General features: G+C 39.2%; 2 protein-coding genes across 2 annotated transcripts; both read left to right on the top strand.

Moving 5' to 3' along the window:
* The first annotated feature begins 1,708 nt into the window (after window positions 1–1,708).
* Window positions 1,709–9,697, top strand: LOC110137915 (olfactory receptor 5B3-like). Its single transcript, XM_020894611.2, has 2 exons — window positions 1,709–1,811; window positions 8,574–9,697. Exon 2 carries the CDS (start codon window positions 8,594–8,596, stop codon window positions 9,533–9,535), a length of 942 nt encoding a protein of 313 aa, XP_020750270.1. The 5' UTR covers window positions 1,709–1,811; window positions 8,574–8,593; the 3' UTR covers window positions 9,536–9,697.
* A 13,500-nt stretch (window positions 9,698–23,197) lies between these two features.
* LOC110137914 (olfactory receptor 5B2-like) lies at window positions 23,198–24,145 on the top strand. The gene has a single exon (XM_020894610.2). The coding sequence runs from the start codon at window positions 23,201–23,203 to the stop codon at window positions 24,143–24,145; it is 945 nt and encodes a 314-aa protein (XP_020750269.2). The 5' UTR covers window positions 23,198–23,200.
* The last annotated feature ends 2,946 nt before the right edge of the window (window positions 24,146–27,091 follow it).

Consider the following 27,091-nt stretch of genomic DNA (forward strand, 5'->3'; position numbering starts at 1 on the left):
GACTGAGTGACTGAACTGAAATGAACTGAACTGAACATGTCCTGGCTACTGTAAATAGTATCACAATGAACACTGGAGTGCATGTATCTTTTTGAACTATTGTTTTCTCTGAAATATGCCCAGGAGTGGGATTGCTGGATCATGTGTGAGTTCTATTTTTAGCTTTTTGAGGAACCTCCATACTGCTCTCTGTAGTTGTATGAAGTTACATTCCCAATGACGGTGTAGGAGGATCCCCTTTTCTCCACAACTTCTCCGGACTTTTTGATGATGGTCATTCTGACCAGTATGAGAATCTAAACAACAAACAGCATAAAATGAAAACAAGTTCATAGAGAAATAATTGCTGGCTGCCAGTAGGGTGAGCGTGAGGCTGCAAAAGAGGTGAAGGGAATGAGAGGTACAAACCTCCAGTGATAAAACACAGGAGCCATTAGAACGCAATGTGCAGCATAACGAATATGGTAAATGATATTATAATAACTTTGAAAAATGACACAGGAAATCTAAATTTAAAAACTTAAATACCAAATGATGGTAAAAATGTGAAATAATTTTAATGCATTGCTGGTAAGAAATTGAAATAGTAGAACACTTCAGAAAATATCTTGGCAATTTTTCATTTAAATAAACACATACTCACCCTATAATTAAGCAACCCATCTCCTAGATATTTATCCAAATGATGTGAATGCTTGTGTTCAAATATCTTAGGCAACTGTTTATATCAGTTTTATTTGTAATCACCAGACCCTTGAACCAACACAAACGTTCCTCAGCTATGAAGTAGGATAAACAACCTGTAATGTTCGTTGTGTAGAATCTGATTCTGCAATAAAGATTCCATTATGACACAAGTAATAACATGAGTGAATCTCAAATGCTAAGAGAAAGATTACCAACTCAGAGTACGTGTTCCAGGATAACAGTTAAGGACATTCTTGCAAAGGCAAAATTCTCTGATTGTCAGGGGCAGTGGATAGCAAAATGTGTTTATCCAAAGAAGTTTATAGGAATTTATTCAGGTGATAGTGGCTCTTTGACAGTAAATTTGACAAAAGTCTTAGAACTGTACATTAAAATTTTGGATATTACTGTATGTAAATTATATGTTCATAATAAATTGACCAAAATAACAAGGAAAAAAGAAGCAGCAAAAAACGATGTATGTATAATGGAAATAATCAGCATGGTCCCCACAGACAGTTTAATTGCACCTTTCCTGGGAAAGTGGGATGAGAAACTGTAGATGTGCCCATAAGGGAAATTCCTGGAGAGCTCTGCGTCTGTATAACACCCCCAGCATTAGCCTTTGAAATCCCAGTATCAGTGTGACCTCATTTTAGAGGGATGGCTCTGCATACTGAACCCATTCAGCCATCATTCATTCATCTGACTATTTATACTTGTCAGTACACAGAAGCTTTATCCCAGAATTTGATATGTACCTGTACCCATAGTCAGGGAAACACTCCAAGATAAAAATGAAAGTGACTGGCTCTTAAAAGATACTCTCTTTTGGAATTTGTTATTTACAGGAACAATTCTGTGAATTACATGACAGGTAATCTTACGATGTTTATTGTTCAAAGGAGGAGGAGATAAGGAGACAGAAAGAATGCACAGTAGGTTCAGGAATTAAGTCACGTTAATATTCTTTCTTCCATTTTCCTGCCTTGGAGACTTTGGAATCATAAGAACATTATTGGAAGGAGAGTTCCTCTGACAGTATTTCTGCATCATTCTACAGCTGATAATCTGATTTCCAACACATTATGCAGAACTGACTTTCCTTCTCTCCCAGCACACAGGTAAGAATGTATACTACATAAACATTTTGAGTTAGAATTGTGATTCATGCCAGAGGAATGGGGAAACTATTCTCACTTTAAGTTATTAGGGAACAAAAGTAAATATTTCCAAGGTTTTCCTAAAATATTGAGGTGAGACTGGGATACAAACATCAAACTTACATCAGTAGAGTTTACTGATACTGAGGAAACCCCATCCTACTTTCTGAAAGATATGAACAGAAAAATAACCTAGATAGATTCTCTGATTGATTAAATGGTAATTTCACCTTGTTCATCAAATATTGGCTTCTCAATGGAGAGAGGAAACAAATCAATACTAACAAATGAACAAAAACAAAGCCAAAGTGAAGTCGCTCAGTCGTGTCCAACTCTTTGCAGCCCCATGGACTATAGCCTACCAGGCTCCTTCATCCATGGAATTTTCCAGGCAAGAGTACTGGAGTGGGTTGCCATTTCCTTCTCCAGGAGATCTTCCTGACCCAGGGATTGAACCCCGGTCTCCCACATTGCAGGCAGATGCTTTACCATCTGAGCCAGCAGGGAAGTCAAAAGCAGAGGTTAAAAAAATCCACGTGTTAGTGAGCCCAAGCTTGCTTGGCTTGCCACAAGAAAAGTCAGTGAATCTGAGATGAGGAGTTGGGACTAGGAAGGGACTTTATTTGGAAGCTGGCTGATGGAGAAGACAGCAAGCTAGTGTCTCAAAATAATCATCTTGTCGGGGGCCTGGTGGCCAGGTTCTTTTATGGATCAGAGATTGGGGAGGTGAGGAAAGAAAGTAAAAAGACCAGTTAATTCCTGCAAGTATCTCCTAGACTGGCAAGCCTCAGGTAGAAGGACGTGTTCACTTCACTTCCTTAAGTCATCTCATGGCTGGTGTGAAATGGAATATCTCCTGTCATATCAGCTAACAAGGATGCACATCTACCTGTGATTCTGGCTTGGGGCCAAGACAGTTAGCAGCGTGTGAGGGGCCCTGGCTCTGCACCTGGGGACAGAAAGGACTCAAGACTGTGGCATCTTTCACGGGTGGTCAGGGTCAGGTTATCTCTCTGAGGCAGGCCACTGTGCGTGTCTATAATAACAAAAGCAGCAAAATCCGGGTTACAGTCACACAAGCAGATCCAGTGTAAATTCAGAATTAACCCTTCCTGGTTACACTTAAACTGTGACAGTGTCTGGGCTTCCCTGGCGGCTCATAAAAAGAAGCTGCCTGCCAAGTGAATTCTTCAGTGCCATTTCTCTAGATTCCGTATATATGTGTTAGAATACGTTATTTATCTTTCTCTTTCTGACTCAATTCACTCTGTATAAGAGGTTCTAAGCTCATCCGCCTCATTAGAACTGACTCAAATGTGTTCCTCTTTATGGGTGAGTAATATTCCATTGTGTATCTATCCACACTTCTTTATCCATTCATCTGTTGATGGACATCGAGGTTGCTTCCCAGTTCTAGCTATTGTTAACAGTGCTGCAATGAACAAAGGGAGAAACAGACATAGAGAACAGACTTATGGACGAGGGCAGAGGGGAGCAGAGAGTGAGATGTATGGATAGAGTAACGTGCAAACCTACATTACCATGTGTAAAATAGACAGCCAAGGGGAATTTGCTGTGTGGCTCAGAAAACTCAAACAGGGGCTCTGTATCACCCTAGAAGGGTGGGGTGGGGAGGGAGATGGGAGGGAGGTTCAAAAGGGAGGGGATAGATGTATACCTATGGCTGATTCATGTTGAGGTTTGACAGAAAACAGCAAAATTCTGTAAAGCAATTATCCTTCGATAAAAAATAAATTAAAAAAAAAAGCTGCCTGCCAATGCAGGAGATGTGGGTTCCGTCTCTGGGTCAGGAAGATCCCTGGAGAAGGAAATGGCAGCCCACGTCAGTGTTCTTGCCTGAGAAATTCCGTGGACAGAGGAGCCTGGAGAGCACCAAGTGTTGAACACATCTTAGCGACTGAACAACAGCAGCGACATCAAAGTGTCTAAAAGGAAGTAACAAAACCCAAACTGCATTTTGACCTTTCCTTCATAATCTCACGCTTATTATTACTAGAATATGCACACATGTTAGCAGTGAATGGCTAAAAGCATAGATTTTTTATTTGACCCAAAGTGGATTTAACTATTGAATCTTGACTCTCATACTAGCTGTGTAATTTTAGAGCAACACATAACTTTTTAAGTCTTTAATTTCCTAATGGTAAAGCAGAAATCATAATGCTACTTACCTTACACACACACACACACACACACACACACACACACACAACACTCACTTATCTATAAAGAACTTGTTGGTAATAGAACATAGTATATGCTAAAAGTGGTCATGGGTGTTTGGGTTGGTAAACATAATATCTTCAAGGTACAGGCTTGTGAAATGAAGTTGCAAAAGTTTTAGAAGGAAAATGTTCAGTTGTTCAGCTCAGTTCAGTTGTTCAGTCCTGTCTGACTCTTTGTGACCCCATGGACTGCAGCACGCCAGTCCTCCCTGTCCATCATAAATTCCCAGAGCTTACTTAAACTTATGTCCATCACATCAGTGATGCCATCCAACCATCTCATCCTCTGTCACCCCCTTCTCCTCCTGCCTTCAATCTTTCCCAGCATCAGGGTCTTTTCATATGAGTCAGCTCTTCCCATCATGTGGCCAAAGGACTGGAGTTTCAGCTTCAGCATCAGTCCTTCCAATGAATATTCAGGACTCATTTCCTTTAGGATGGACTGGTTGGATTTCCTTGCAGTCCAAGGGACTCTCAAGAGAACCAACACCACAGTCCAAAAGCATCAATTCTTCGGCGCTCAGCTTTCTTTAGAGTCCAACTCTCACATCAAATTCTTGCATGACTACTGGAAAACTCATAGCTTTGACTAGACGGACCTTTGCTGGCAAAGTAATATCTCTGCTTTTTACTGTGCTGTCTAGTATGGCCATAGCTTTACTTCCAAGAAGTAAGCATCTTCAATTTCATGGCTACAGTCACCATCTGCAGTGATGTTGGAGCCCCCAGAAATAAAGTATCTCACTGTTTCCATTGTTTTCCCATCTATCTGCTATGAAGTGATGGGACCGGATGCCATGATCTTAGTTTTCTGAATGTTGAGCATTAAGCCAACTTTTTCACTCTCCTCTTTCACTTTCATCAAGAGGCTCTTTAGTTCCTCTTCACTTTCTGCCATAAGGGTGGTGTTGTCTGCCTACCTGAGGCTATTGATATTTCTCCTGGCAATCTTGATTACAGCTCGTGCTTCATCCAGGCTGGCATTTCACATGATGTATTCTGCATATAAGTTAAATAAGCAGGGTGACAATATACAGCCTTGCCTTTCCCGATTTGGAACCAGTCTGCTGCTCCATGTCCAGTTCTAACTGTTGCTTCTTGACCTGCATACAGATTTCTCAGGAGGCAGGTCAGGTGGTCTGGTATTTCCATCTCTTTAAGAATTTTCCACACAGTCAAAGGCTTTGGTGTAGTCAAAAAAGCAGAAGTAGATGTTTTTCTGGAACTCTCTTGCTTTTTCCATGATCCAACAAATGTTGGCAATTTGATGTCTAGTTCCTCTGCCTTTTCTAAATCCATCTTGAACATCTGGAAATTCATAGTTCAAGTACTGTTGAAGCCTGACTTGGAGAATTTTGAGCATTACTCAGCTAGTGTGTGAGATGAGTGCAATTGTCCGGTAGTTTCAGCATTCTTTGCCATTGCCTTTCTTTGGGATTGGAAAGAAAACTAACCTTTTTCTGTCCTGTAGTCACTGCTGAGTTTTCCAGATTTGCTGGCATATTGAGTGCAGCACTTTCACAGCCTCATCTTTTAGGATTTAAAATAGTTTAGCCGAAATTCCATCACCTCCACTAGCTTTGTTCATAGTGATGCTTCCTAAAACCCATTTGACATCACATTCTAGGATGTCTGGCTCTGGTGAGTGATCACACCATCATGGTTATCTGGGTCATGAAGGTCTTTTTTGTACAGTTCTTCTGTGTATTCTTGCCACCTCTTCTTAATATCTTCTGATTCTGTTAGGTCCATACTGTTTCTGTCCTTTATTGAGCCCATCTTTGCATGAAATGGTCCCTTGGTATCTCTAATTTTCTTGAAGAGATCTCTAGTCTTTCCCATTCTATTGTTTTCCTCTATTTCTTTGCATTGATCACTGAGGAAGGCTTTCTTATCTCTCCTTCCTTTTCTTTGGAATTCTGCATTCAAATGGGCATATCTTTCCTTTTCTCTTCTGCCTTTCTCCTTCTTTTCTTAGTTATTGGTAAGGCTTCCTCAGACAACCATTTTACCTTTATGCATTTCTTTTTCTTGGGTCTTGATCTCTGCCTCCTGTACAATGTCATGAACCTCCATCCATAGTTCTTCAGGTACACTGTCAGATCTAATCCCTTGAATCTATTTGTCACTTCCACGTATGATCATAAGGGATTTGATTTAGGTCATACCTCGGTTAGTAGTTCGCAGAAGACAGATGCCCTTCCAAAGGCTTCCAACAGAAGAAAAATATTTAAAATGTTGTTCCTACACCAGAAGAGATTCTAGTAAAATACTTTACAGCATGGTGCTCTTCACCAAAATAGTGTTGGGGCGAAGAACCAATTCTGACTCCCTGCTCAAACTGTTTCTTTGACTTGTTTTCATTGGTTTTGTTACTACAATCACACATAAAGTCCTGCCTCGGAGAACCCTGCCCCTCTGACTGACTCAAACTGAAGTGCCTTTGTTCAGGACCCTGTCTATCTGTGAATGGCAAGAAGGAAGCCTGCTTGAGGCTTGCCATTCTTAGAGATGGTTATAAGATTAACGGCCTTCTTATTTTGCTTCCTCACCTCTCCCCTACCTCCGATCTATAAAGGAACTTGGCATTCAAACCCCAGTAAGATGATTCTTTCGAGACATTTGTTTGCATCCTCTCAGTCAGCTGGCTTTCCAAATAAAGTCATATTCCTTGCCTCAGCCTCATGGCTCAGATTCATTGGCCTATGGTGTGGTGAGCAGAGGAAGCTTGGAGTCAGTAACAGCAGCTCTAGAGAATGAAGACAGCCCACAAACAAGGGACTTTTCCATCCTTGATGTCTGTGGTTCTGCTTTGAGACGACAGTAATAAGAGAAAGAACGAGTTTTTAAAAAGGGCCTGTTTCAAGTAAGGTATGTATTTTGAGGAAGAAATTAAACAAAAGAATGGGTCACATGCAATTGCTGAAGCAGTCCATCATACAGGCAAAGCAAGGATAGCCAGAGAAACACTGAGAGAACAGAACAGCCTCAGTGGCCCTCGTGTGTGAAAAAAGGCAGACTGAAGGGGAAGACTGTACGGCTAAAACTTGTGCATTCCTGAAGCCCTCCAGGTCACCACCCAATTTTCACAAACCAACACATCGATAAACATCCCATCCTCATAGCAGTGTGATAACTATTACTCTTAGACTGTGCCAACCATCCAGAATTTTATTTTTTAATGTATTACTTTATTTAATTTTCACAACAATACTGTAAAGTAGGGTCATAATGGCCCTAATTCTGCAGATGGAAATACGAGCTTCAGGTGAGTTAGGTTAGTTACCCCCAGGTAGTGAAAGGTAGGGCTCGTATCTACCTCTTCTCTGACCATAGTGCTGCATGCATAGTGCCGTCTTCCTCTCAGAACTGCCTGCTGGCGGTACAGCCCCTGCCGCTCCAGTTATCGCATCACATACACTCTGCCCGTACTTTCAGTTACTTCTCTGAAACATCCAACACTGAGTTCAGACCGATGAAGGCAAAGAGTAACTAGGAACGGAGTTAAACTCAATTTGACTTAAGCACAATAAAGGCCATTATTTCGGGAGCCACTCCGTGTGGGTTCAGAGATTGCCTTGGGTCCAAAGCATACCTTGTTAATTAACACTGATTTTAAAATAAACAAGATTACTCAACCTCTTATGCATTATAATTTAAATGAGGGCAGTATCATATCAACATATGACATCCTTGAAAGGATATAATCAATGTATATTTAGAGTCAGACACGACTTGGTGACTGAACAACAAAAAAGGTGTCTAGAGAAGTTCCCTAACAGAGGAGCAAGGCTTTAACTAGGCTTGGGAAAGAGTGAGTTGGCAGATGCATTTATTCTGGGCTAGTTATTTATCAAGTTAACCTTCTTTTTTAAAGGTTTTGTTTTGCATGTGTACTTTTGGCTGTGCTGGGTCTTCACTGCTGCAGGGCTTTGCTCTGCTTGTGGGGAGCAGGGCTTACCCTCTAGCTGGGGTGCGCGAGCTGTGATGGCAGGCCTTGTGAGCACAGGCCACAGGGTGTGCAGGCTGCCTCGCGGCCGCCACGGGCCCCGTAGTGAGGTCCCGGGCCGCAGGGCGCAGGCTCAGCACCTTGTGGTGCGTGGCCTTAGCTGCCTGCCTCGTGTGGGATCCGCCTGCATCAGGCATAGAACCTGCATCTCCTGCACTGGCAGGTGGACTGTTTAACACTGAGCCGCCAGGGAAGCCCCTCTCAAGTTACTTTTCTGTATCTCAGCTTACAAACTCATACACTTTAAAAATTGAAGAGATTATCTGCGAAGACCCTTCAGATTCAACAGCATGTAAATCTCTATGTAATGAATGGACTGAGTCTTGTTGACAAGTGCATCTTTATCTGGAGTACACTGAAATACAAGCTATCACTGTAATAAAGTAATACTGTAGTGGAATATTGTATGTACAGTTTTCAAGTTAAGTTTCTCTGTCTATCACTGATTCTGTTTTCTCATTGCCACAGAGCGCTTTGTAGTTCCCTTCATGATGAAGAACACGACAGGAGTGGCGCAGTTCTTTCTCCTAGGACTAACCAGTGACCCAGAACTACAAGTTCCCCTCTTTGTAATGTTCACCCTCGTCTACCTCGGCACTCTGATTGGGAACTTGGGGATCATTACGTTGATTCTGCTGGACTCGCATCTCCACACGCCCATGTACTTTTTCCTCAGTAACCTGTCTCTGGTGGATCTTTGTTATTCTTCGGCTGTCACCCCCACAGTCCTGGCTGGATTCACTCCAGGAGACAAGGTCATCTCCTACGATGCGTGTGCGGCTCAGATGTTCTTTTTTGTAGCCTTTGCCACTGTGGAAAATTACCTGTTGGCCTCGATGGCTTATGACCGCTACGCAGCTGTGTGCAAACCCCTGCATTACACCACCACCATGACCACAAGTGTGTGCACTGGTCTGGCGACAGGCTCCTATGTCTGTGGATTCCTGAATGCCTCCATCCACACTGGAGACACATTCAGTCTCTCTTTCTGTATGTTCAATGTGGTCCATCACTTTTTCTGTGATATTCCAGCAGTCATGATTCTCTCTTGTTCTGACAGACATGTTAGTGAACTGGTTCTAGTTTATGTAGTGAGCTTCAATGTCTTTTTTGCTCTCCTGGTTATCTTGATATCCTATATATTCATATTTATCACCATCCTAAAGATGCCCTCATCCGCAGGGTACCAGAAGGCTTTGTCCACCTGTGCCTCCCACTTCACTGCCGTATCCATCTTCTATGGAACGATTATCTTCATGTACTTACAGCCCAGCTCCAGTCATTCCATGGACGTGGACAAAACGGCCTCTGTGTTCTACGCTGTGATCATTCCATTGCTGAACCCTCTGGTCTACAGCCTGAGGAACAAGGAGGTAAAGAGTGCATTTATGAAGGTGTTTGTAGAGGCAAAATTGTCTCTAGGATTCTGATTTCAACACTGTAAAATGATATCCTGACCAATAAAACTCTCTTGTCCTGAAAAAAAAAAAAGAAGAAGAAATACTATGTCCAGAAATATAATACCTGAACAAGAATGACTAAGATGTCTTGTGGCTGGCTGGCTAGTTTAAAACCTTATTAAGGACATTGGTTTATTCGTTTATCCTGCATGCTTTTTTAACTAAAATATTTACTTCATGTATTAGAATATACATATGTGTGTAATAGATTTCTATTTCTTTGGTTAAATGCTAAATTGTTAATTTAGCATTTAATTTAAATGTTAACTTTGAAAATAAAATGTTTTACTATTGAATACAAGTATATGATTTGGGGGATCACAAGAGATATCAAGAGATTTATCAAGAGATAAATAAAGCATTTTAAATACATTAATATTTCTATCTTGACTGAGACATTTGATAGAACCAACATGCTCATTTTTATGATTTTCAAAGGATAATGTAGCCAGAGTGTAAGAAAAGTGGGGAAAATGAAAAGTATTTAAAACCCAAGAGTTTTTTTAAATGTTTATTTATTTATTTGACTTAGTTGTGGGTCTTAGTTGCAGCAGACTGGATCTTTGGTTGTGGTGCATGGGATCGATAGTTGTGGCATGTGGGTTTAATTGTCCTGTGGCATTTGGGATTTAGTTCCCTGACCATGGAATAAACCCACGCCCCCTGCATTTTGAGGCAGATTCTTAACCACTGGACCACCAGAGAAGCCCCTTAAACACAAGATTTTGATGCTGAATATGCTTGCTTATATTAGAGTTTCACTTCTAGATCCTCTTTCTACAGAGGTAGGAAGTATACATATACAAGGTTTGTATGTATTCATCAGTTCAGTTCAGTCACTCAGTTGTGTCTGATTCCTTGTGACCCCATAGACTGCAGCATGCCACGATTCCCTGTTCATCACCAACTCCTGGGGCTTGCTCAAACTCATGTCCATTGAGTTGGTGATGTCATTCAACTATTTCATCCTCTGTCATCCCCTTCTCCTCCCTTCAATTTTTCCCAGCATCAGGGTCTTTTTCAATGAGTCAGTTCTTTGCATCAGGAGGCCAAAGTATGTATTCATAATTACACTTATTTCTCTACCTATCCATCATACCCATATCAATTAAACATGAGTACTTACTAATATCTCTGACTCTATTTCATCCCCTTTCTTATCTGTAACTTCCATCTCTGACAGTGAGAAATTTGACTCCCAACAATTTCCATTCATTAATTTATTCTTGTGACTCCAGTTTTTAAAAAAAGCAGTTCATGTTGGTGGGAATGCAAACTAGTACAGCCACTATGGAGAATAGTGTGGAGATTCCTTAACTGGAAATAGAACTGCCATATGACCCAGCAATCCCACTCCTGGGCATACACACCAAGGACACCAGATCTGAAAGAGACATGTGCACCCCAATGTTCATCACAGCACTGTTTATAATAGCCAGGACATGGAAGCAACCTAGATGCCCATCAGCAGATGAATGGATAAGAAAGCTGTGGTACATATACACAATGGACTATTACTCAGCCATTAAAAAGAATACATTTGAATCAGTTCTAATGAGATGGATGAAACTGGAGCCCATTATACAGAGTGAAGTAAGCCAGAAAGAAAAACACCAATATAGTATACTAACGCATATATATGGAATTTAGAAAGATGGTAACAATAACCCTATATGCAAGACAGAAAAAGAGACACAGAGGTATAGAACAGACTTTTGGACTCTATGGGAGAAGGCAAGGGTGGGATGATCTGAGAGAATAGCACTGAAACATGTATATTATCAATCATGAAACAGATTGCCAGCCCAGGTTGGATGCATGAGACTAGTGCTCGGGGCTGGTGCACTGGGATGACCCAGAGGGATGGGGTGGGGACGGAGGTGAGAGGGGGATCGGGATGGGGAACACATGTAAATCCATGGCTGATTCATGTTAATGTATGGCAGAAACCACTATAATACTGTGAAGTAACTAGCCTCCAACTAATAAAAATAAATGAAATAAAAAGAAAAGAAAAGCAATTCAAAAATTGCTGGTCTATACTCTCTTGAGGAACAACTTGAGTAATTAAAGAACAGTATTTTATAGTATTTTATAGTATTTTATATTTTATAGTATTTTATTTTTTTATTTTTTTTTCATTTTTTTCCCTTGCAATTCCCTATGAGCACACTGTTTTCCAACGTTAGCTTATTTTTCCCCTTCTCTTCAAAGAGGCTAAGTCATTTGTAGTACAATTAATTTTTTTAACAATCTGTGTTCACTTCTGTGATTCTCCTGTGCTCCTGGCCGATTCTTTTAAATTCGTATATATTAAATTTCACTCTATGCTAAGTATAGCTCTATGGGTTTTAACAAACGTAGAGCTGTGTGTTTACCAGCCCAGTACCATGGCGCATACTTGCCCACGTGCATGAAGTCACTTCAGTCGTGTCTGACTGCTTGCAACCCTATGGACCACAGCCCGCCAGGCTCCTCTGTCCATGGGATTCTCCAGGCAAGAATACTGGAGTGAGTTGCCATGACTTTCTCCAGTGGATCTTCCCGGCCCAGGGATCGAATCCGCATCCCTCACGTCTCCTGCACTGGCAGGCAGGTTGTTTGCCACTAGTGCCCCCTGGGAAACACGAAGAATACTAACATTATCTTGAAACTTCCCTTTCATCTCTTCACAGACAACCACCCCCTATGCCCCAGCCCGTGGAATTCATTAAGCTTTTTCCATACCTATGTTATATGGTTGGAATAACACAATATAGAGCCTTTAGGCCTCACTTTTTGAAAAATTCATTTTAGATTCGTCCATATTGTTGCATGAATCACTAATACTCCATTATATCACTTAATAATCTCTCAATATAATATGGTATGACAGTTTGTTTAATCATTCACTTCTGGAAGCGCATCTGGTTGCTTTCAGTTTGGCAGTTTTTAATAAAACTTTTAAAACATTTAAAAAACAAAAAACAAAAATAAAATCTATACACCTATTTTTTCCAGAAAAAAATAAATAAATAAATAAAACATTTGCATAAAGAGAAATGAAGAACATTGCAAAAAATGTGATTTCAGTTTACATTTAAGTTCTAGTTTGTATTTTTTTTGGGGGGGGGGCTGTGTTTTATATGAACTGATGACCATTGAAGCAAAATTTGTCGATAAAATATATTTTCTCCATTCACTTTCCTTTGCATCTTCCACAAAAATCAGTTGATCACATAGCTGTGGGTCATTTTTGGATATTATAGTCCATTCCATTGATTCATAGGTCCCTCTTTCCCCTAATACCACACTGCTTTACACACTATAGGTTGGGGCTTCCCTGCTAGTTCAGTGGTTAATACTTTGCCTTCCAATGCAAGTGATGCAGGTTTGATCCCTGATCGGTCATCTAAGATCCCACATACCTTGCAGACAAAAGTAAAAATAAATAAATACTACATATTATAGTAAGTCAAAAAGAGGATGATTTTCATGCTTCTCCTTTATCTTTTTCATAATTATTTTGTCTGCAAGTTTTACAATTCCATATAAATTTGTACTATCATGTCGAAATTTACCCTAGAAAGTTTTCTTTGGGTTTCACTGCTGATTGCATGAGGTCCGTAATGCAATCAACTCTAATGCCTCTAATGGCCAAACTCGGGGACTCAGTGAGGCAGAGGCAAGCCTGCAGTGCTAAAGTCCATGCGGTCGCAAGGAGCAGGGCGTGACGTGGGGACTGAACAGCGGCACGAACATGAACACCATTACACTCATTTTCTAAAATTTCATTTCTCAGTATTCTATATTTTTAGCACTTTTAAGACAAATATCTTAAATATACTCAAAGAACTAACTAAAATCTTAGACAATGAACTAGAGGAAATCAAAAGAATAAAGTCTGGATAAATAGAGACAGAAATTATAAAAATTAACCAGATAGAAAATCTGTAGCAATAACCAAGAATAAATGAGGCAGACAGCAGAAAGTAATGGCTCAGATTGCTTGACCTTAAAATCTTAGTATATTTTGTGAGTTTCAAAGAACTTTCATATTCACTCTCACATGAGAGCAGGATAAAAACCTATGAGGTAGGTGGAGAAGGTTTTTTATCTCGTGAATTAAGAAAATCACATCATGGCAGGTCTGTAACCATCACACACAGCTGATTATCAATAGAACTAGGACTGGAATTGGTCAAGTGTTTTGTAGTACAATATTAAACATATCCTTATATATCTAAATTTATTGATCAAAAAGACATTTGTTTCCCTTTATACGTTGGAGTACAAATAAGAGATTTTGGATAACACATTTGCCACTCTTTCTGTATCAAAGGAATACAGAAATTAACTGCTTTCAAAAGTAAGTGTAACCAGATGCACATGTGTTTGAGCCCAATATGGTAACTCACAGAAAGAACTTCATGGTCACCAGAATGTTCTGACGTATTCTGAAAACTTTCAAGGTGATTTAATAACATGTCACTGATATTTGATTATAGCACTTACCACTATTTGAATGTGGATTTGCAGTTTTTGCTGTCTCTACCCACAAAATAAGGAAAGACTCGTGTCATTTACTTTGTAATAATAGTAACAAGCATATCACTTGGTACACAACTGGGATTCAATATGCTTTACTTATATGAATGAATTAAATCAAAGTGATTCAGAGTATGCCCTAAGAGTTAGAGGTAGACAAACACTATTAAATTGTGGGCATGTATAAATTTTTCAGTTCAGTTCAGTTCAGTCGCTCAGTGGTATCCGACTCTTTGCGACCCCATGGACTGCAGCATGCCAGGCATCCCTGTCCTTCACCAACTCTGGAGTTTACTCAAACTCATGTCCATCATGATGGTGATGCCATCCAACCATCTCATCCTCTGTCATCCCCTTCTCCTCCCACTTTCAATCTTTCCCAGCATCAGGATCTTTTCAGATGAGTCAGTTTTTCACATCAGATGGCCAGAGTATTGGAATTTCAGCTTTAGCCCAGTCTTTTGAATGAATATTCAGGACTCATTTCCTTTAAGATGGACTGGTTGGATCTCCTTACTGTCCAAGGGACTCTCAAGAGTCTGCTCCAACAGCACAGTTCAAAAACATCAATTCTTTGGTACTCAGCTTTCTTTACAGTCCAACTTTCACATTGAATACAGGACTGCTGGAAAAATCATAGCTTTGACTAGATGGACCTTTGTTGGCAAGGTAATGTCTCTGCTTTTTAATATGCTGTCTAGGTTGATCATAGCTTTTCTTCCAAATAGCAAGTGTCTTTTAATTTCATGGCTGCAGTCACCATCTGCAGTGATTTTGGAGCCCCCCAAAATAAAATCTCTCACTATTTCCACTGTTTCCCCATCTATTTGCCGTGAAGTGATGGGACCAGATGCCATGATCTTAGTTTTCTGAATATTGAGTTTTAAGCCAACCTTTTTACTCTCCCCTTTCACTTTCATCAAGAGGCTCTTTAGTTCTTCTTCTCTTTCTGCCTTAAGGGTGGTGTCATAAAATCTCTCACTATTTCCACTGTTTCCCCATCTATTTGCCGTGAAGTGATGGGACCAGATGCCATGATCTTAGTTTTCTGAATATTGAGTTTTAAGCCAACCTTTTTACTCTCCCCTTTCACTTTCATCAAGAGGCTCTTTAGTTCTTCTTCTCTTTCTGCCTTAAGGGTGGTGTCATCTGCGTACCTGAGGTTATTGATATTTTGCCCAGGAATCTTAATTTCAGCTTGTGTTTCATCCAGCCCAGAATTTCTCATGGTGTACTCTGCATATGTTAAATAAGTAAGATAACAATATACAGCCTTGACATACTCCTTTTCCTATTTGGAACCAGTCTGTTTTTCCTTGTTTGGTTCTAACTGTTGCTTCTTGACCTGCATACAGATTTCTCAGGAGGCAGATCAGGTGGTCTGGTATTCCCATCTCTTTAAGAATTTTCCACAGTTTGTTGTGATCCACACAGTCAAAAGCTTTGGTATAGTCAATAAAGCAGAAGTAGATGTTTTTCTGGAACTCTTTCACTTTTTCAGTGATACAGCAGATTTTGGCAGTTTGACCTCTGATTCCTCTGCTTTTTCTAAATCTAGTTTGGACATCTGGAAGTTCACAGTTCACATACTATTGAAGCCTGGCTTGGAGAATTTTGAGCATTACTTTGCTAGCATGTGAGATAAGTGCAATTGTGCAGTAGTTTGAGCATTCTTTGGCATTGCTCTTTTTGGGGATTGGAATGAAAACTGACCTTTCTCAGTCCTGTGGCCACTGCTGAGTTTTCCAAATTTGATGGCATATTGAGTGAAGCACTTTCACAGCATCATCTTTTAGAATTTGAAATAGACCCTGGAATGCAAAAGTGTTCCTACTTTTGCCTGAAGTAACAAGCAAATTTGGCCTTGGAGTACAGAATGATGCATGGCAAAGGCTAATAGAGTTTTGCCAAGAGAATGTACTGGCCACAGCAAACACCCTCTTCCAACAACATAAGAGGAGACTCTACACATGGGCATCATTAGATCAACAATACCAAAATCAGATTGGTTCTATTCTGTGCAGCCAAAGATGTAGAAGCTTTATACATACACAATTTTACTATAAGGCAAACACTTGTTCTAAATTTTGACCTACGTGCAGAGATAGCTGGAGGAGAATGAGAGGAATAGGAAGGGAACTAATGATGACAATTTTTCTTCTTCTCAGTCTTTGTGTTAGATGGTTTCTATGTAAGCTTAAATTTAATATTTCTAGCTTTGTGAAATAAGTATGCTGGATATTACATGGACAGGACTTTTAACAGGAATGAAAGCAGGACTCAAGGACTGGCAAACAACATTCCCAAAACCAACTGCATCTAAGTTGCTAATTGTCACGCTTATACGTACAGTCCAGGGAAATTACTAAAGTCCGTGCAGTGCCCTTGGGTAAGTGGTCTCTGGGCATTTTCTCCTAAATGGTTATACTACACTCAGAATTGGACAGACTGTTCCTTCTGAATCTTCTCTTAAATTTCCATATTTTCTCACTTATCTTTCTCTTGTCTCTCTCCCTCTTCTCTCTCTCATCCCCTCATTCAATCTTTAAATGAGTTTTTGATTGTGACATGCTTTGTTAGTGCTATAATACGATCATATTTTATATTTATAGCATTTTTGTTACTTTATATTTTTATCAATGCAATCCATTGTCTGCTATGTTAGTTCTAAGAGCATTAATAGTACCAATAATAACAGCAGTACTATGAGGAAGAGTAGATTTCTATACTACTATGGCGTAATTAACTCCACTCATCTAATTTAAATGGGGAAAATGTTATTATTCTGATTGGATGAGGAAAGTGACTCTCAGAAAAGTTATTTAATTTGAACAGCACACTTAAAAGGACAATTAAGATGATGGATTTTAGACAATTTGGACAGTTCTGCATGGATTCTCACCTCATTTGAGAGCTGGAAATAAACGAAAGAAAAATAAGTGGTTTTCATTCAGCAACACACAACATGAAAAGGAAACTGAGAAATCCTGGAGATAAAATACAGATTAATAAAGTGTGCAGAGATTGAAGAACATGCTTTTAAAAACTGGATCAAAGAATAAATCTCAAGAGAAATTTTAAGACATTTTGGGCTAACTGAAAATGATAACACAACTTATCAGAATTTGTGGGATACAGAGGAAGTAGTATTTAGAGAGAAATTTACAGCATTGAGTGTGTATGTACTGGGGAATAAAACAAAGATTTAAAATGCGTAATATAAGCTTCCACATTAGGAAACAAGAACAAATTAAATCCAAAGTAATAAGACAAAAATAGATAATAAGAGCAGAAATCTGGTGGCTTATATGGTAAAGAATCTGCCTGCAATGCAAGAGACCCAGCTTCAATCCCTGGGTCAGGAGGATCCCCTGGAGAAGGAAATGGCAACACACTCCAGTATTCTTGCCTGGAGAATCCCATGGACAGAGGAGCCTGGTGGGCTACAGTCTGTGGGGCCACGAAGAGTCAGACATGACCGAGTGACTAACACTTTCAGAGCAGAAATCAATGAAAGTGAAAACAGGAAATCAGTAAGAGAAAAATCAATGAAACTAAAAGCTATTTCTTAGAAAAGGTTGATAAAATCAATAAGCATCAAACCAGACTTACTAAAACACAAAGAAAGAAGACAAATTATTCATGTCAGAAATGAAAGCTGAGATATCATTTCAGATTCTGTAGGCATTAGAATGATAATAAAAGAATAGTAGGAAGAACTCTGTGCATACAGATTTAGTTACCTAGATGAAACTGATTAATTCCTTGAAAGCCACAGTTTGTCAAAATCACACAAGAAGACACAGACAATCTCAATAGGCCTATATCTATTAAAGAAGTTGAACTAGCAATTAACAATTTTCCAGAACAGAAATTTTCAAGTCAGTTTATTGAATTCTACCAAACATTTAAAAATAATTATACCAATCCTTTGCAATCTTTTTCAGAGGGTAGAAGCGGAGAGACTGTTTCTTAACTCATTCTATGAATCCAACAATACCCTAATGACAAAACCAAACAAAGGTATTACAACCAATAAAGACCAATATCTTTCATAAACATAGATGTAAAAATCCTCAAAAGATATTAACAGATCAAAGTCAATGGGTAAAAAGAATTATACATCATAGCCACCTGGGATTTATCACAGGCATGCAAAACTGTCTATCATTTGAAAACCAATTAATGTAATCCACCAAATAAAGAAGCTTAAAATGCATTATCATATCAATAGATAAATAAAAAGGTTTTGACAAAATCCAATATCCACTCATGATGAAAAAGTCTCAGTAAATAAGAGCAGAATACTTTGGCCACCTGATGGGAAGAGCTGACTCATTGGAGAAGACCTTGATGCTGGAAAAGATTGAAGGCAGGAGGAGAAGGGTGTGACAGAGGATGAGATGGTTGGATGGCATTCAATAGACTTGAATTTGAGCAAACTCCAGTGAGTGAAGAACAGGGAGGCCTGGTGTACTGCAGTCCATGCACAAAAAGTCAGACATGAGAGAGCAACTTAATAACAACAAAATAAAAAAGCTTAGCTAGCTCAACTTCATAAAGACTACCTACAAAACATCTGTAGCTAACATTGTACCTAATGGTGAGAAAAAAGATTTCTCACTAAGATCAGGAATGTCCTTTTATATCGTTTCTCTTAGCACTGTACTGGAAGTCCTAGCTAGTGTAATATGATAAGAAAGTGATATAAAAGGGAGATAGACTGGGGAAGGAAGAAATAGAAACTGTCTTTGTTCACAGATAATGTGATCATTTATGTAGAAAATCACAAAGAATAGACAAAAAACTCTTGGGACTAATAAATGATTAGCAAAGCTATAAGATGCAAGGTTGAGATGCAAAATTTTATCACTTTTCTATGTACTGGCAATGAGCAAGTGGAATTTGACATTTAAAAGGCAAGATTTTTTATATTAGCACCCCCAAAATGAAATATAGTCATCTTTACATATCAGCAGGGGATTGGTTCTAAGGATCACCCAGATACCAGAATATACATACACTCAAGACCCTTATATAAAATGGTGCAGCATTTGCATATGTACATTCTTTCATTTACTTTAAATCATGTTTAGATTATTTAAAATACCTAACACAATGCAAATGCAATGTAAATAGTTGCTGTCATCTGACAAGTTCATTTTGCTTTTCGGAAACTTTTAGAATTTCCTTTGAAATATTTTCAATCCAGTGCACCTTCTGTACAGGGACAGTGAGTGCCTAGAGAAGCACCATCAGAGAACCTCCAGGAGGGCGATTTGGAGGAGAAAAGAAATCCCTCTGACTACAGATCTAACTTTCAGATTGACTTATCGGAATTAAGGCATAATATATTCTCTCTCTGACACGCATCATATTTGTCTGCCCCTGGTAAACTTGGGAAAACACAGATATTATTTATCAACTTCTTAACATTTCTAGTAGCCTAACATTTAGTTGTAGCACATAAAAGAATAGAAAGGACAAAAACATAATAAAAATGTGAGATAAAAAACAAATTAATTTTTAGAAATATATTTCAAGTATCAAAAATCAAAATAAATGCAATTTTTGTACTCTTGATCTTAATTTTTTAAATGGAAGAAGAAAAGATATCAAGATTGCAAATACATGCATGTGCTATTGAACATATCAATTGTGTCCCTGCACACAGTTTAATTGCTTCTTCTTTGTATCAAGTGGGATGAGGAGAAGGGATTGCACACAGCTGGGCCCTCACAGGCGCCCTATTCTCCTGAGAGACGCGTGCCTGTACGATTTTCTCCTTTTTCTCGTTCATTAGTCTCTGAAATCCCATCTTGACTCCACTTGACATTGTCTTAAAAGGACCAGACTATACACAGATCCCATTTGGTCATCACTTGTTGAAATGAATGTTTATACTTTTAGCATATACCAGCTTCTTCCCAAACTGAATATTTGCAGTGAGTCTGAAACCATAGGCAAGGAAAACACTGTAAGATAAAAGTTAAATTTATTCATGTTGAAAAAGTTAAACCCGTCTTAAGATATTACTTTCATCTGTTACAGAAAAAAAAAATTGCAAAGTGTGTGGGAGAGAGAATTTTATTATCTCTGTATCACAAATAAAATTAAGATCCACAGAAGGCAAGTACTTTTCTGAGTACCCAGAAAAATCCACAGTAGGTGTAATACTTAAATCCATACTTCTAGCTCGGGGGTAATGATCTTTTCTTTGTCTCTTCAGCTTCAAGGAACTTGGAACTTTTTTACCATTACATAAAAAAAGAATTTCTCCTGTATTATTTATACATTCTTCTAAGGCTGAATTTCTGATTTCAGATTCACATTTCAGTATTGTCTTTTCCTTCTTTTCCACAGCAAGGTAAGGATCTGGATTCAATATACACTTCTAATGAAAAATGCAACTGATGCAGAAGCAGTGAAACCTACATGTTCTCTGAGTCTTTGACCTCGTACCTAGTTGTTTGAGCACTTTTTCTGAAACACTGGCATAAGCGCAGAATTCAAATGCATAACATTTTAACCAGCAGAGAGTAAATTAATAATTATGAAATTCCACGCTGCTTTCCTTGTGCTGTGCTGTGCTTAATCGCTGTCCTATCTGACTCTTTGCGACCCCGTGAACTGTAGCCCACCAAGCATCTCTGGCCCTGGGGATTCTCCAGACTAGAATACTGGAAGAGGTTGCCACGCCCTCCTCCAGGCTCTTTGCTTAAGTGGAAAGACCCATGATGGCCTTCCCCAGTGGCTCGGCCATAAAGAAGCCGCCTGTTATACGGGAGACTCAGGAGATGTGGGTTCCATCCCTGAGTAGGGAAGATCCCCTGGAGGAAGTGATGGTAACCCACTCCAGTATACTTGCCTGGAAAACCCCATGGACAGAGGAGTCTGATGGGCTACAGTCCATAGGTTCGCAAAGGGTCAGACACCACTGAAGCTACTGAGCAAGCCCTCATGCAAAGCCCTACAATAGGTGATAGGCTGATTGAGCGGGTTACAAATTCCTTTTGTTTATACCATGTTAACTTGTCATTGAAGGGACAGATAGCCAAACAGGGTGCAATGCCACTTCTTTAAAAACCAGAAAGTTTTTTGGTACTTCATGAAAGTACCAAGATCCTTGCTGCATTTTCACTATCATTTCCCCACAATCTCACCCTTTCACGATTTGCTTATCTAGAAAAATCTGGCAATGCAGTGATTAAATGTACAGGCATTGGGATCAATTAGACTTGAGTTTGTATTTTGGATAGCTCATACTATTTGTCAAATTTTAAGAAGTCACATTTTAACTGTAAATTAGATTGTGTGTGTGTGAGTGTGTATGCATGCAGTCTGTATCTTTCTGCTAATATCTATTCATTTATCTATCATCTATTATCAGTACCATCTGTTATTTATATATCTATCTCTCCATCTATGAAACAAATTACAAGTAAGTAGTAAATTTCAGCTGTTAACTAATTAAGGAGATCTGTTAGTCATCATAGAATACCGAGATTTACATGTGTGTGTTGATATATAGATCTACATCTATATACATCTTATTTTACTGTTTGAGTAAGGTATTGACAAACACAAATAATTTAAGGAGCAGACACGTAAAATAATGTGTTTCAGGGCTGAGAGGAAGATGGTAGAGAGTGGTGGTTACTAAGAATGGGTTCCTTTCTCAAATCTTTTGAAATACAAAGATCTGTGCTTGTTCACAGATATGCAGGTTAGTCTCACCCTCCAAACTATGACTTTTCACCCCTCCACACCTCAGTATCTATTTTCCAACCAACTGTTGTCAAGAATGACAGCAAGATCGAGTCTAAGATAGGAGAGCACTTTCAACACAAGCTAAACTGTAGATCTCAAGAAAGACATTAACAAAAAGAGGATTTGAAGATGCCTGAGTTCTCACCCAAAATGATTGACCCAGCCAAGAGGACAGACTGAGAAATACAGGGTGAAGCAAAGTATCCGAGTGAAGAGTATGTAGGAAAAGGCATATTAAAGATTAGGGTTATTGGACTTCAAAGCCTACCCGTCTGTGTCTGTCTCCTGAATTTCCTAAACCAACATAGAGACCCACTGATCCATGCCAATCCATATTATAGCTAGCACTCATCAGAATTGTGTTTCAGACCCACATGCTGCTGTTTTCATGCATCATTTCTTTTCACTTTTACACTAATCCTTTAAGTTAGGTCTCAACACCACCTTCATTTTCTGACAGATAAAATGAGATGCAGGGATAAATTAGGACACGTGTCTCCTAGGTAGTAAATTGTAGGTCTGCTGTGTCTTACACATGTTTTCTCAGAGTAAAGCTTCCCTACCCAATGCTGCACCTTATCTTCAGATCTGGCTTTGTTTGTTGCATATACCTCTAATCCTGCATTTAGCCCACATCTAAATGAGCTTATCTACTGTGCATTTATTTGTGTGTAAATCAACCATACTACTCCAAGTGTTAAATTCAGGGCAGTAAAGATAACTAAATGTAAACTGAATGAAACAAAAATCAATTCAAAAATTTTAATGGCATTTAGGTTGAGCATCACTCAGTGTCTAAAGCTTGACTTTATTCATTAAGAGCATAACATCTGTGTAAACTTGAGTGAATTATGCTGTCTCTTTGTTGTCAACTTGCCATATACACCAATGAGAAAAATAACTAATCAATCACAGAACTGATAAGAGAATTAAAAGAATATGTACATATAAAGCATCCAATAAGTGAGCACTATAGAAGTGTAAACTATTAGAAGACTCAAAAGATCTGATTTAGGAGATGGATTCACTGTCGGCATATGAACTTAGAAAACTTTAGTTCTAGCTGCAACGCAGTTTACTCATATACAAAAACAAGAACTTGAGAAGGTGATCCATAAAGACCCTTCCTCTTCACAAGTCTACTACTGTGTAGATAAGATATCACCGAACTGTGCTGTCATGCCTATGTTACAAAAGTGGTAAATGCTGATGAAAACTGATTGTTCTAATAAAATAATACTTGTGCATTTCAACTTCTGTGCAGCTGCTTTTTGTTCATGCATCTGCTCCGTTACTTCTCTTTGCTACAGAGCATTTTGTGACTCTCAAATCACATTCATGGAAAATAACACGGAGGGAGCTGATCTCGTCCTGCTCGGACTCACAGCTGACCCACAGCTGCAGGTCCCTCTCTTCGTAATCTTCACCTTCACTTACCTCCTCACTCTGCTTGGGAACCTGGGGATGACCACGTTGATCCTGCTGGACTCTCGTCTCCACACACCCATGTACTTTTTCCTCTGTAACCTGTCTCTGGTGGACTTTTGTTACTCCTCCACCATCACTCCAAAGGTGATGGCTGGGCTCCTTATAGGAGACAAGGTCACCTCCTACTATGCGTGTGCGGCTCAGATGTTCTTTTTCGTAGCCTTTGCCACTGTGGAAAATTACCTGTTGGCCTCAATGGCTTATGACCGCTACGCAGCAGTGTGCAAGCCCCTCCATTACACCACCTCCATGACCACAAGTGTGTGTGCATGTCTGGCCATAGGCTCTTATATCTTTGGTATTCTGACTGCTGCTATCGATGTTGCGGACACATTCTGTCTCTCTTTTTGTATGTCCAATGTCGTGCATCACTTTTTCTGTGATATTCCAGCAGTCATGTCTCTGGCTTGTTCAGATAAACACATTAATGAGCTGATTCTTTTTCTTATTTCGAGCTTTAATATCTTTTCTGCACTTCTTGTTATTTTGATTTCCTACTTGCTCATATTTACCACCATTTTGAAGATGCAATCAGGTGAAGGATACCAGAAGGCTTTATCTACCTGTGCTTCCCACCTCACTGCTGTCTCCATCTTCTATGGGACCGTCATCTTCATGTACTTACAGCCCAGCTCCAGCCACTCCATGGACACAGACAAAATCGCATCTGTGTTCTACACGATGCTCATCCCCATGCTGAACCCTGTGGTCTACAGCCTACGGAACAGAGAAGTCAAGAGTGCATTCAAGAAGGTTGTTGAGAAGGCAAAGTACCCTCTAGGTTTAATCTTTTAATGGTGTGACACCCACAGAAGTTATTTCATCTCCCTTAGACCTATTCTATGTCATAACTCAGTGTTCACAGCCATGTAGGGACTCAAACATAAAATTTTGTCAAAGTTTAGGAACAGGTCCGAGCTTTCAAAATTCAAAAATATTATAATTATTTTGAATAAAATATTTTAATGAAGTAAATGCGGTTTTTGACACGTTTTAATAAGATCAAATAATAGCATCATCTCAGAAGTTAATGTTTGAGTTGTTACTGAGGGTTTTGGTGAGAGAAGGCATGTTCACATGACAATTTCCAAAAGATAAACAGTTACGTTAGACTAAAAGTGGAGAGAATATTAAGACCTTTTCTTATGTTAACTTTATGACTACCATCTCTCTACATTATGTTAAAAATAGTGCAGGGATATTATTAAGGCTATTTTCTTTCATCTTCCTTTCCTTTTTTCAGAAATGCTTTGAAGTGGCTGATTTCACCATAATACTGAACTTGAGCTATTACCTTGTTTTATCACTCTCCTACCCACTCACCCCTTTAGTCACACTGATTTCTTGCTATTTCTGGACAGTGCTATGCATAGCCCTGCCTCAGAAGCTTTGTATTTGCCCTTTTCTCTGCCTGGAATACTTCTCAAGTCATTTCAGATTGCTTGTTAGATGTTATCTGTTTAGGGAAGTCATATAGGCCTTCCCTGGACTACTTTATAAAATAGTCACTTCACTCTCTTTAAGGCTTCTTCCTCAGCCTGCTTCCTTCTTCACAGTTGTCATCAACACTCAGTTCTTTTATTTGTTCACCGGTTTTCATCTGTATCCCTCAACTTGAACGGAAACTCCCTGAAGCTCTAGCTTAATCTGGTAATTTAACTGGAAATAAAACTTTGAATCTTATATTAAAATTCATTTTGTTTAGTGTTAACAACTCAATAAATTTCAAGTTGTGTTGGTGGAAGTAAGTCATAAAAACTCTATAAACTTCAAGAGAGAGAAAGCACCTAACAACCAGTTGATAATGACTTCAGATTTTGTAATTAATTGGCATTGTCTGGTACAACAGATACTTGAGGCATGAAGCAAAAATATCTGGAAAACCAAAAGGCTATCTATAGATACAACTACTATCTTGATCCAGAGGAATTTTCCAAAGCTTATTATTTATGTTGGCATCATTTTTCTTCTTGTTGTTTCTGTGGATTTTGAATAATAAAAATAACATTAATGATGATGATGATTATGTAGGTAGACAGATAGATAGATTTAGATAGATAGATGGCATATTTGTTAGACAGCTTTTGCCTTCCAGGAATTATGATATTTGCTACTTCTTGTTGTTGTTGTTTAGCTGCTAAGTCACGTCTGACTCTTTGTACCCTATGGACTGTATAGCCCACCAGGTTCCTCTATCTCTGGGATTTTCCAGGCAAGGATACTGGAGTGGATTGCCATTTCCTTCTCTAAGGAATCTTCCTGACCCAGGGATTGAACCTGCATCTCCTGCACTGGCAGGCAGATTCTCTACCACTGAGCCACCGTGGAAGCCCATGCGTGATATTTGGTATAGGACTTATCTAATCTAACACCACAACCCTATGAGGCATGTTCTATTATTATCCCTGTTTACAGGTAGATGAGGCACCTGAGACTTAAAGTAATTGTCCCAAGGTCAGGAAGCACGTGCTAGAGTGCGGCTCCATGCCTGAGCTCTTCATTGTCATAAACACAGTCTCTTGCTGTGATCTCCTATATAGTCACTATCTCCTATATAATCACCTATCCTATATAATCACTCAATCTGAAATTTACAGCTATTGCATTTTTCTTTTTCCTTTTACATAGTAGAGAAAAGCTAAAAGTTCAGCCTGTGGAGAGAGGAAGCCGTCAACACCATATATTTTGCAGCCCTGATGTGCTAGTACTTTGCAAGAAGTGCAGCACATACGACTCACATACTCATAGTTGTATGTGAGAAAATGAAGCCCCTAGATTAAACGGATAGTATCTTTTGAACTTTAGAAATTTTCATTCAGTTTAGGTCAGCTCAGTCACTCAGTCGTGTCCGACTCTTTGTGGCCCCATGAACCGCAGCACGCCAGGTCTCCCTGCCCATCACCAGCTCCTGGAGTCTACCCAATCTCGTGTCATCGCTTTTCTTGAGAAGCTTTCATTATGATGACATAAAAACCTTAGAAAAATGTTGAGTGGATTTGTGTAAGAAAAATATTAAGAAAAATTGCACTGGTGGCCAAGAGATTTGATTCACAAATCAGCCTTCGTTTTCTTTTTCTTGCCTTGTTGCACTGGCTTGAAACATCAATGCAAGGTTTATTTGTTTTTTATTCCAAATTTGGCCACCTGATGCGAAAAACTGACTCCTTGGAAAAGACCCTGAAGCTAGGAAAGATTGAAGGCAGGAGGAGAAGAAGACAACAGAGGATGAGATGGTTGGATGGCATCACCAACTCAGTGGACATGAGTTTGAGCAAGCTCCGGGAGTTGGTGATGAACGGGGAGGCCTGGTGTGCTGCAGTCCGTGGGGTCACAAAGAGTCAGAAACAACTGAGCTACTGAACTGAGCTTAATCCAAATTTGCTACCATGAGTTCTCCTCGGGTACTGAGCCTCTGGGATATTCTTCTGTCTTACGTGTCTTAGTTAATATTTTTATTTATTTACTTAATTTTTATAGTTTTGAGATATAACTGACATATGAACAAAAATTTAAAGAGTACAAAATGATTTGATATATGTATATATAGTGAAATGATTGCTACAATTACTTAACACCCATCACCTGACATAGTTATGAAATTTTTCCCTTGTGATGAGAATGTGTAAGATGTAGTCTATTAGCAACTTTCAAAGATACAGAACAGTGTTATTAACTGTAGTCACCATGTTGTACATTACATCCCCAGGACTTATTTGTCTTACAGCTGGAAGCTTGTGCCTT

Source organism: Odocoileus virginianus, chromosome 10 (genome assembly GCF_023699985.2).
Source record: "Odocoileus virginianus isolate 20LAN1187 ecotype Illinois chromosome 10, Ovbor_1.2, whole genome shotgun sequence".
Classification (NCBI taxonomy): domain Eukaryota; kingdom Metazoa; phylum Chordata; class Mammalia; order Artiodactyla; family Cervidae; genus Odocoileus; species Odocoileus virginianus.